This window comes from Dermochelys coriacea, chromosome 9 (assembly GCF_009764565.3).
Source record: "Dermochelys coriacea isolate rDerCor1 chromosome 9, rDerCor1.pri.v4, whole genome shotgun sequence".
NCBI lineage: Eukaryota > Metazoa > Chordata > Testudines > Dermochelyidae > Dermochelys > Dermochelys coriacea.
The window spans coordinates 101,705,238-101,716,785 of NC_050076.1; the positions used below are offsets into that span (position 1 = coordinate 101,705,238).

The 11,548-nt window shown below is 46.6% G+C and overlaps 1 protein-coding gene and 1 long non-coding RNA gene across 2 annotated transcripts in view; both read right to left on the bottom strand.

The window, feature by feature from the left end:
- STK26 (serine/threonine kinase 26) overlaps positions 1–7,314 on the bottom strand; it is a 52,562-nt gene extending 45,248 nt beyond the window's left edge. The window contains exons 1-2 of the mRNA XM_038415207.2: positions 7,076–7,314; positions 6,873–6,984 (exon numbers count right to left, since the gene is read on the bottom strand). Of these exons, the coding sequence (XP_038271135.1) occupies positions 6,873–6,914 (42 nt within the window). The 5' untranslated portion in view covers positions 6,915–6,984; positions 7,076–7,314. The remainder of the gene's footprint in view (positions 1–6,872; positions 6,985–7,075) is intronic.
- Positions 4,390–6,780, bottom strand: LOC122455635. The gene is made up of 2 exons (XR_006273967.1): positions 5,596–6,780; positions 4,390–5,493 (listed from the first exon to the last, which is right to left on the bottom strand). It is a non-coding gene; the product is annotated as an uncharacterized LOC122455635 (long non-coding RNA).
- Positions 7,315–11,548: the final 4,234 nt, after the last annotated feature.

Below are 11,548 nucleotides of genomic sequence, written 5' to 3' on the forward strand. Positions count from 1 at the left end.
ACGTAAAAGAATAAATGGACACAAATCAGAAGTCAAGAATTATAACTTTCAAAAACCATTTGGAGAACACTTCAATCTCTTTGGTCACTCGATTACAGACCTAAAAGTGACAATTTTTCAACAGAAAAACTTCAGAAACAGACTCCAACTAGAGACTGCTGAATTGGAATTAATTTGCAAACTGGATACAATTAACTTAGGCTTGAATAAAGACTGGGAGTGGATGTGTCATTACACAAAGAAACTATTTCCCCTTGTTTATTTCCCCTCCTACTGTTATCAACTGCTGGAAATGGCCCACCTTGATCACCACTACAAAAGGTCCCACCCCCTGCTCTCCTGCTGGTAATAGCTCACCTTTCCTGATCATTCTTGTTATAGTCTATATGATAACATTCATTGTATTATGCTCTCTGTGTATATAAAATCTCCCCACTATATTTTCCACAGTATGCATCCGATATAGTGGAGCTGTAGCTCACGAAAGCTTATGCTCTAAAAAATGTTAGTCTCTAAGGTGCCACATGTATCCCTTTTCTTTTTACGGATACAGACTAACACGGCTGCTACTCTGAAACCTACATCAGATAAGTGTCAATCAGCCAAATATTCTCCAGTACACTTCTCCCACCTGAGACAGAGGTGGAGACCTCAATTTCAGTCACAAATAATTCACAAAATATCCTCATCTCCACATAATCCCTCTACTCCTTGTACCCGACAGAATATCCCAAGACATTTCCACCAGTGCTGAATATTAGATGAATTCTGATAACATACAAATTAGAAGCAGGAAAGGAAAAGTTCACCAACCACTCCTCCAACTAAAAGATGTCATTTCTCAAGTGATTTTCCATTGGGTGGAGAAAGCAGGAACCACAAAGACCAGCAAAAATTGAATTTTCCACACAGGGTTTAAGGACTGCCTTTGGAAAGCACAAATGATTCATCAGGAACGCTAAAGGCAATTTTCCTATTAATTCTTAAGTGTCTACCTGTCCACTCTCGAGCTATTTGGTTATCCATCTATACACACAGAAAATAATCAAAGCTGGAAAGACCAACTTTGAATGATTTTCATAGTAAAATATTAAGGGCTGTCCAGTAGCAAAGACTCATCTCAGATTGCACCCATCTGAAATGAAATGTATAGAAGGGATATTAAAGCCTTGCTCATCTGTATTTGATGTGGCCCTTCCAAATACACACCTGGCCAGCTAAGTCAAAGAAATGCAGTGGGAGATGAGCCCTCCTACTAAGCAGCCCACCACAACATCCCTCTTCCAACTACAGGAATACCTATACCTCACCCCCCAAACTGTTAGTGCAAGACAGCTCTCACAATTTATACCTAGAAGCACTTTACTTCGGGGGCCTCTGTGGAATAGGATTTCACAGAGACACACTAAATTATTCTAGCAGTAGGAAGCTATTTTAAACTCTTCCTTCCACTTTAAATTACCATGCTCTGTTTTTCTTTTTTTTTCCTCTCTTTTTTTTGGGTTTTTTTTTTTTAAAGTTAGTATTACGTTACAAAACAAATTCCAAACACATTGGAGGCCATGGAAAACCATGGTTCAGATCAATGGCAACCTTAACCATGCTCCTTTTAGCTCCATTCCTCTCTCACTTTCTGTTCTAATCTTAAATTTGTAGAACATACTATTTATATAATCTGCAGGTAGAATGTTAAAAATCTGAACCTCCGAGCATTGGTGTTATACACACGTTTCCAACACTAAGCATGATGCTTCATCACCATGCTAGCCTTTACTCTTCTAATCTATGTGCTATAATTTTATGAGTTTGGCTTAGAAGTGTGAATACATAGACACACAGAGCTTTGTTAGGTTCTGTGCACATGGAACCTACAGAAGAGAATGTATTTAGCAGGCTATTTGTACTTAGGAATTCCTGATTACAGTAACTCCTCACTTAAAGTTATTCCAGTTAACATTGTTACGTTGCTGATCAATTAGGGAACATGCTCTTTTAAAGTTGTGCAATGCTCCCTTTTAAGTCATTTGGCAGCCACCTGCTTTGTCCACTGCTTGCAGGAAGAGCAGCCCAGTGGAGCTGGCTGGAGGGGGCTTGGAACCAGGGTGGACCGGCAGCTCCCCATCAGCTCCCCGCTCCCCTAAGTTCCCTGTGCAGCAGCCGCCCAGCACACTATCAGTTGCCAGCAGTTCAGCTGTCCCGCCCCCACCCCCCCACTGCCATGTGCTGCTCCTGTCCTCTGCCTTGGAGCTGCTCCCCGGAGCCTCCTGCTTGCTGAGGGGGTGGGGATGGACTAATGTCAGGGTGCCCCCCACTCCTGCACCCAGCTTCCCCCATCTTCCATAGAGCGGGGGGGACATGACAGGGCTCAGGACTGACGAAGCTTCCAGGCAGCAGCTGCTGTCTCAGCTTGCTGATTAACGTAAAAAAGCACTGTACTTACAGTGGGGTCAGTGTACTTAAAGGAGCAATGCGCATCTCTGTCTCACACACAGGGTGTGTGTTTGTCTGCTAAGCTGTCTTCCCTCCCTCCATTCGTGCTGCCTTGTAGAGCGTGAGGCTACATTAACAACAATCGGTTAACCCTTGAGGGCTCAACCAAGTGCTAGTTCATCATTTAGCAGTAAGGAATTACCTGGGAAATATCCCAACCTCTGACTTCACCACCTCAACCAAGCTTCACAATCATCATCGCTCTCTGTGTGTGCGTCTCTTTTGTCTGGTGAAAAAAAATTCCCTGGAACCCAACTCTCCCTATTTACATTAATTTTTATAGGGAAATTGGATTCACTTAACACTGTTTCGCTTAAAGTCGCATTTTTCAGGAACATAACTACCATGTTAAGTGAGGAGTTACCGTACACATGTTATTTCATGAACTGAGTATAAGCTGTACAAAATATTTTGGAGTCTATGTACCCACTCTAAGTGTTTTCATAGCTATTCATGAGATAAACCTGTGTAATTAATAAGATTGTTTGAGTCTCCTATTGCTGTCAGGGCAGTAAGGTAAGGGCAAAGTTAGGATTGCTTTAGCGACCTTTGTGTGGACTTTCCATAGTTTCCAACATTTGGATTTTTGTTTTTCTATTAAACAACAAACATTTTAAGGGCTTTTTCTAATAAGAGCAGAAGAAATCTCTCTGCAACCTCAAAACTATGTTAACAAAATTTCTGTCTGGGAATTAGCCTACAAGCAATATAATAGATCATCACATTGTTTTTGTTCATGGAATGTTATTTTGCTTTTATGCATAATTAAATAATGGATAGAAAGAGGAAAGTATTATCATAATACAGCTGAAAACGTTATAGCTACAGCACATTCCCTTCCATAAATTCTGTTTCCAACTCCTACACTACAACAAAAACAAAAAAATCCTTCCAACATTACATGGTAGATGATGGTTTGAGATTACAGACAAACTTTCCCACAGTGCTAATTTTAACATAACTTTTGGACCTTATTCCACCATACTCAGATCTGTTTACACTTTCTTAAATTAAACCTCATGCATTTATTTTAACACTGACCAGAAGTAGGTAATGCTTTAATAATTACTCAGGTGACCTTCATTAAATAATACTAATTCAAATTAAAAAAGGATGAAAACCATTCCTATCTCCTAATCATTTAATGCAGGGGTGGGCAAACTTTTCACCCCGAGGGCCATATCTGGGTATGGAAATTGTATGGTGAGCCATGAATGCTCATGTAATTGGGGGCTGAGGTGCAGGAGGGCTCCGGCTGGCGATGTGGGCTCTGGGGTGGGGCTGGGGATGAGGGTTTGGGGGTGCAGGACGGTCTCTGGGCTGGGACCTAGGGGTTTGGAGGATGGGAGGGGGATTAGGGCTGGGGCAGGGATGTGGGAGGTGGTCAGGCTCTAAGGGGCACTTACCTCAAGCAGCTCCCAGAAACAGCGGCATGAGCCCACTCTGGCTCCTATGCAGAGTTGCAGCCAGGCGGCTCTGTGCGCTGCCCCATCTGCAGGCGCCACCCCTGCAGCTCCCATTGGCTGTGGTTCCTGGCTAATGGGAGTAGCGGGGGCGGCACTTAAGGCAGGGGCAGCGTACAGAGCCCGCGGCAGCCCCTATGCGTTGGAGCCAGAGGGGACATGCTGCTGCTTCCGGGAGCCATGCGGAGTGGGGCAATACCCTGACTCCACTCCCCGGCTGGAGCGCCGGAGGAGAGAAAGCCCCAGATACCACTTCCCGGTGGGATCTCGAGGGCCTGATTAAAATATCGGGAGCGCCGGCTGTGGCCCCCGGCTGTAGTTGACCCACCCGATTTAATGACTTCTTTCATAGTTTCTTTAACAATTACAGAACAGTAAAATGTGCAAAAGGGAATACCATGCAGAATAATTTTATACTAAACTCAAAATCTTTTACATTCTAGAAAAGCTTTTAATGTCTCTTATACTTCTCTTCATAAAAAAATAGTCTCAAGGAGAAAAGGTCAATTCTACTCAGATGTACTTATGAACACTTAAGGAAAATGTGCTTTAAGTCTACATGTATACATCAAGGGGTTTGGGTTAAACTAAAAACACAGTAGTGGAAGGAAATGTACTATTATATAAAGTTTAATATTGGAAAACAGTGCTTTAAATAATGTCAGGGTCCTTGCTGAACTATATTACAGCCCAAGAAAGTAGAATATCAATACATTAAACATCTTTTAAGATAAAGAAATGAGCAACCAGATTATAGAATTTTTAGTTAGAAAAAGTGTCCAAAATGCTTATCAAAGCAATATAGGAAAATTCTCTGAAGAGAAGTCACACCATGGGACACAACAAAAAGAAAAGGCTCAAACTAAGACTTCTCCCTTGCTTCTAATTTTTTTAAAATGTATCATCAATAATATTGATATAGTATGGAGATTAAATGTATTGGCAGGTTAAATTGGTATGGCAAAAGTATGGTTTCACATCTGTCTGCACCATCAAAAAGTTGGTGAAGCAATTTCTTTGAAAGGAGAAATTCAACAGATTTTAGAAAAGTACAAAAATTGTGCAGAAATAATGGTATTAACTTTATCCTTACAAATGTTATCACTAGCCTGGCCTCCTTTGCTGAGAGTTCATTAGCCTTCACCATTTTTGGAAAGCGTACAATTATAGTGTTTGGGTAAACATTCCATAAATACTTACAAGCTACATCTAATCACACTCAAGATATTGTTGCTAGCAGCTTTAAAACCTCTTTTACTCTACAAAGAATTATCCAACATACTTATTGTATTGTATTGTAAGTTATTGTATTAATTTCTTCCTTGATTTCACAGGCAAAAGGAAGGGAAAACCTGAAAATAGTAATTGCATTTTCCATCTTTTACAGTTCGGTGTTTTCTATCGTAGCTGTGCCGTCTATGATTCTGGCACAAGGCCTTCCAGAGTTTATGAATATACACCATCTCAGAAGAATTCTCTTACTTTTCACACACCACTCAAGCAATTAAAAAAAGTACGAAAGAAACAAGTGACATTTAAACTAGATAGGGGAAAAGAAGAGAGAGATGTTACTAGAAACGTTAGACACAACTATTAAGAGACAATTTTTTATTTTATTTATTTTACAAAAACTAAGACATACCAATAATAGGACATCTCAGTGGGGGGGCTGAAATGGCTTGTAGTCTTGAAAACACTGTAGCATCAATATTATGGATCATCACACTCATTTGGGAAAGTTACAGGGCTCAGATTTTCAAAGGAAAAGACGGGTCTGTCTACACATAAACCAGTGCGCAGCTGTGCCGTGCTAGTGCTGCAGTGAAGATGCTATCTACGCCTACAGGAGGGGTTCGCGTGTCAGGGTGGGGTACTCCACCTCCCCAACAGACAGTAGCTAGGCTGACAGAGCCCCCAAGAGATGTAGTTATAGCAAGCTAATTTCCTAGCATAGACCAGGCTTAAGGAGTTTGATGCGCAAATCCCATCGAAATGGGCATTTGGTGCCTAACTCCTTCCGGGTCATTTAAAAACCCCACCCTCAATCTGTTTTATGAGGTTAGAAAGAGGGGAAAGGACAGGTGGGGACACCGCTGCTTGTTGTGGGGGGCGGGGGGGAGAATGATCCGTCAAGTGCCCTGGCTCAGGCTGCAGCACCAAATGTACAGAAACCCCTTTTCCAGCGAGGTTCCCGGTCTTGCCCAGCCTCCTCGGAGCGGCCTCGCTGCCAGCCTGGGTAAAGGCAGGGCTCCGCTTTCCCCATCTCCTTCCATTCAAGAGAAGGGCTCCTGGGAACCTGCGATCCAGGCCCAGTGCCAGGAGCTGGGGAAGGCCCCTCGGCTCTGCCCTGGCCAACGGGGCTGCGATGCCATGTCAAACCCGCCCCCGCCCCCCAGGCTACGGGCGTTTGCAAGCGGCTTAACACCCTTGGGTGCTGCGGGGGGGGGGGGGAGGCGGCTGCCTCTGAACAAAGCCGAGCCCCCCCCCGGCGCTGAGGGGGCAGCCCTGGCCCCGCGGCTGGCGAGGCAAAGCCCCCTACTCGCCCCCACCAAGGTGTTGGGGTCCGAGACCCCGCCAAGCCCCCCCGGCGCGGTCGGGGGACCCCCCCCCACGGCGGGCGCGGCGTCCGAGGGGCGCCAGGAGGGGGGCGGCGGCACCCCCAGCTCCCGCCCGTCTCCTGCGAGCCGCCCGCCGCCCCGGCCAAGGTCCTGCCCAAGGACTCGCCGGGCCGGGCCCCGTCGCCCCCGCGGCCTTGTCACGCCGGGCCGGGCCCACGCAGGCCGCAGCCGACGCCCGGCTTGAGCTGCCAGCGGCCCCCGCCCGCCCGGCGGCACCGGCCCGGCAGCGCCGCCCCCGCGGGAGGCCCCGCTCCCCGGCCTCCATTTCCCGCCCGGGCCGGGCCGGGCCCGCCCCGCTCACCTGCATGCCGGGCACCTGCACGGCCACCGGCGAGTGGGCCATGGCGGCCGGGCGCCGCCCGCGGCTGGCTCTGGCTGCGGCTCCGGCCGGGAGGGGCTGCCTGTGGCGGGGCCTGCAAGGACAAAGCCGGAGGGAGGCTGGTTAGGCCGGGCCGGGCCGGGCTCCGCTCCCCGCCCCGGCCCCGGCCCCGGCCCGGGGCTCACCTGAGGGGGGTCGCTGCGGGGCGCCTAGCGCCGCTCTCCCATGCCCGGCGGCGGGGCTCTAGGCGCGGCCTGGCCGGCGGCTGCCGCCCGCTCTGCCCATGATGGCCCGGCGGGGTGCGGTGCGGGGCGGGGCGGTGGGGCGGGAAGGTCCGGCGGCGGCGGCGGCGGCGGCGGCGAGGCCGGGGCTGGGCTCAGGGCGCCGCGGCGGCCGGCGCCATGTTGGGCTCGGGGAAGCGGTGGGGCGGCCGCGGCTCCGTCCTTCCGTCTCCTCGGCTCCGGCCGCGCGGGGTGGAGCCGCCGGGACACGGCCCCGCCTCACCCGCCTTCGGGGCCGCCCACGGGGGCGGGGCGGCGGGAGCGAGGGGAAGGAGGCCCGGCGAGAGGAGACCGCCCCCGGCCTGGCGCAGGGATGGGAGCCCCCGCGCCTGGCTCCCGGGGGCCTTCTCCTGCCTCCGGCGCTCGATCTGATCCTCCCGCAGCCCCCGGCCTCCCTTCCCGCGGCTGCCGGCCCGAACCCCGTGCTCGCCTTGCTGGGGCTCCGGGAGACCGGCAGGACTCGTGGCGCCCCGGAGCCTGAACGCGTTTCTTTCAGCATCAGCTTTCGTGAGCTGCAGCTCGCTTCATCGGAGGCATCCGTCCAGCCCTGCCGTCTACATGTGGAACTAAATAATGAAATTAAAAAGGGGGGGCAGGGGGGGAAGGAGAGCTGTGCGTATCTGATAAATGGGCCTTTTGCCCAATATATCTGGGTGGGAGAATGGGGACAGCATTCTGGGGCTCGACACTTGGAATAAAGAAATCCATTCAACTATAAAGTGTTAGAGCTCTTAGGATAGCCAAACTATATGAAGTGAGCGGTAGCTTACACGAAAGCTTATGCTCCAATAAATGTGTTAGTCTCTAAGGTGCCACAAGTCCTCCTTTTCTTTTTGCCGATCCAGACTAACACGGCTGCTACTCTGAAACCTGTTGTGACTCAGTTTCTCCGCTTGACCGGCTGCCTCCGACCTAACTGTTAAACCCCAACTTTCATTCTTCTCTTAGAACTTAACACTTGACTGAACTTCACTGTGTCCCTCCCAGCAAACACCCAGACATAACATTTTCTTTTTATAATTATCCCATCCCCTGAGATGTGAACCAGCTCCTGAGTTTCTTCTTCCTTATCAATAATTTCCCCCTCTGGAGGCTGATTTTTCAATTGTCCAGCTCCATTTATTGGTCTCAGCTGCCCCAGAACCTTCTGACCCTACACTTTACCTCCCTCCTATGAGAGGCCATTCTTCTTTGTGTCGAAAGGGAAGGAAAAATAGTCCTTCCGGTGACATTTCTCTGTATTTAGCACCCTGTGGTCATGTATAGTTGTAGGTGAAACCTACTATAGTGCCTCCACAATAGGTCTAAAATGCCTTTTTATCCAAAACAGTCCTGCCTCCAATCCAAGGGTGTAGGAACTAGTTTGGACAGTTACGCACATCATACCTACCCCAAAATAGTTATGTAAAGGATGTTTCCTTATGCAGGATTCATGTGAAGGCAGTTTTTAAAGTAGCTCCCCCTTTTTCAACATGAAGCACTGCCTGTTACATCCAATATGGCACTGAATACAAAGCATCTCTGTTTAAGTTAAGGTTGGGCTAAAACCACCTAAAGCCAAGAAATTCAACATTAAGGCAGATGTTCCATCCGTAACTGACTGTGGTTTAAAATCAAACAAAACCCCACAATGATGTTAGTTAAGGATAAGACTTGTGGCTTAAATTGGAACTTTCTGACTTGTTGGTTTGTTAAAATGTTAATGTTAAAATATTTCATTCCGTACCCACCAGTTTAAAAATATGTATTTTTAAAAACCCTCTTAGTGAAAGTTATAAAATGCATGTTAGTTACCTGGGAGCTGTAATGAGTCCAATCTCATGGGTAGATTACTTAAAGTGGGTAATTTCTGGGATCTTATACTGTATGCCAAGATTCAGGAATTGTTTTGGCTGAATAATTAAACATTTGAAAAGTGGGAGATTTTGTTAATAAAGGACCTGACCCAACCTTAACTGCAGTATACAGCCTTTCAATAAAATTTAAAGATGTCCATTTATCAGATTTCTGAATAGCGCAGATTCATTCTGCTCATTAATACTTAACATTGTCTCTATTTTTATAGTTCAGTGCTCCAGTCATAACTCATCATGACTTTGGAAAAATCCCAATATTTGTGGTAGAGGTTGAAATTTTTTCAATCTGCTAATTCATTACTGCACATGCACAGCCCCCCTTCTGTTCCCCTTCTAAGGCTGATGTTCACGGCTGATTTTTCTGCACTAGTTGTCCTCCGTGTTGTTCCTTGGAGCCCTAGATGTTAGTAGTCCCAGCATGCTTTGGTTTTACTCTTTTATCTCACACATTCCCTGCTGAAAGCCACCCCTACATCTCATGCACCCCTTTGGTTCTTTGATAATAACAAAATAGCCCTTTTACTTAAAAAAATCCACATCTGTTTAGTGCTCACATGTTGAGTACTTTGATTCTCCCTCCACACATAACTAAAAATCTTGGAGAAAACCTAGCAAAGTAAATATCACTACAGTGTTTGATGCAGGAAGAGAGGAGCTCATTGTAGCACTAAAACAGTTGCATGCTCTTTGCTACATGACATTGTACCTGCAACTGTGCACATAATAAAAAACAAGGGGAAGGGTAAAAAGAAAAGGAGGACTTGTGGCACCTTAGAGACTAACAAATTTATTTGAGCATAAGCTTTCGTGAGCTACAGCTCACTTCATCGGATGCAAAGGGGAAGGGTGTTCCTTTTCATTTGGCACAAAATGGGGAAAAAGTGAAGCTCTCATGTCATTTTGAACTTGCTGCCCTCCCTCCGCCATCTCCACCCCATTTATCTTTCACATGAGAGTAGCACTGCATTAGCTATGTGGTGCTCAGCACCAAGAACATTGCAGCTGTGCAACCTTTCACTAGGAGCTGAGGAATATTGACAAGGAGAGTTGAATACTAAAAGAAATAAAGTAGGACAAGTCTTTATACAAAGTGTACATCTGCATAGAAATCTGAAACAAAGAGACAGACTCCATGATAGGAGCTGACTGGTTTTCTATTAAGGGAAAACTCAAGTAGCAAAGTATATTCATAATGATGCACCATCTGGAGATTTTGCCACTTATAATGCCCTGAAAGCTGCAGCCTTCACATCTCCTGTTTCCAGTAAAAAGAAAAGGAGTACTTGTGGCACCTTAGAGACTAACAAATTTATTAGAGCATAAGCTTTCGTGAGCTACAGCTCACTTCATCGGATGCATTTGGTGGAAAAAACAGAGGAGAGATTTATATACACACACACAGAGAACATGAAACAATGGGTTTATCATACACACTGTAAGGAGAGTGATCACTTAAGATAAGCCATCACCAACAGCAGGAGGGGGAAGGAGGAAAACCTTTCATGGTGACAAGCAGGTAGGCTAATTCCAGCAGTTAACAAGAATATCAGAGGAACAGTGGGGGGTGGGGTGGGAGGGAGAAATACCATGGGGAAATAGTTTTACTTTGTGTAATGACTCATCCATTCCCAGTCTCTATTCAAGCCTAAGTTAATTGTATCCAGTTTGCAAATTAATTCCAATTCAGCAGTCTCTCGTTGGAGTCTGTTTTTGAAGCTTTTTTGTTGAAGTATAGCCACTCTTAGGTCTGTGATCGAGTGACCAGAGAGATTGAAGTGTTCTCCAACTGGTTTTTGAATGTTATAATTCTTGACGTCTGATTTGTTTCCATTCATTCTTTTACGTAGAGACTGTCCAGTTTGGCCAATGTACATGGCAGAGGGGCATTGCTGGCACATGATGGCATATATCACATTGGTAGATGCACAGGTGAACGAGCCTCTGATGGTGTGGCTGATGTGATTAGGCCCTATGATGGTATCCCCTGAATAGATATGTGGACATATATGCCATCATGTGCCAGCAATGCCCCTCTGCCATGTACATTGGCCAAACTGGACAGTCTCTACGTAAAAGAATGAATGGACACAAATCAGACGTCAAGAATTATAACATTCAAAAACCAGTTGGAGAACACTTCAATCTCTCTGGTCACTCGATCACAGACCTAAGAGTGGCTATACTTCAACAAAAAAGCTTCAAAAACAGACTCCAACGAGAGACTGCTGAATTGGAATTAATTTGCAAACTGGATACAATTAACTTAGGCTTGAATAGAGACTGGGAATGGATGAGTCATTACACAAAGTAAAACTATTTCCCCATGGTATTTCTCCCTCCCACCCCACCCCCCACTGTTCCTCTGATATTCTTGTTAACTGCTGGAATTAGCCTACCTGCTTGTCACCATGAAAGGTTTTCCTCCTTCCCCCCCCTGCTGTTGGTGATGGCTTATCTTAAGTGATCACTCTCCTTACAGTGTGTATGATAAACCCATTGTTTCATGTTCTCTGTGTGTGTG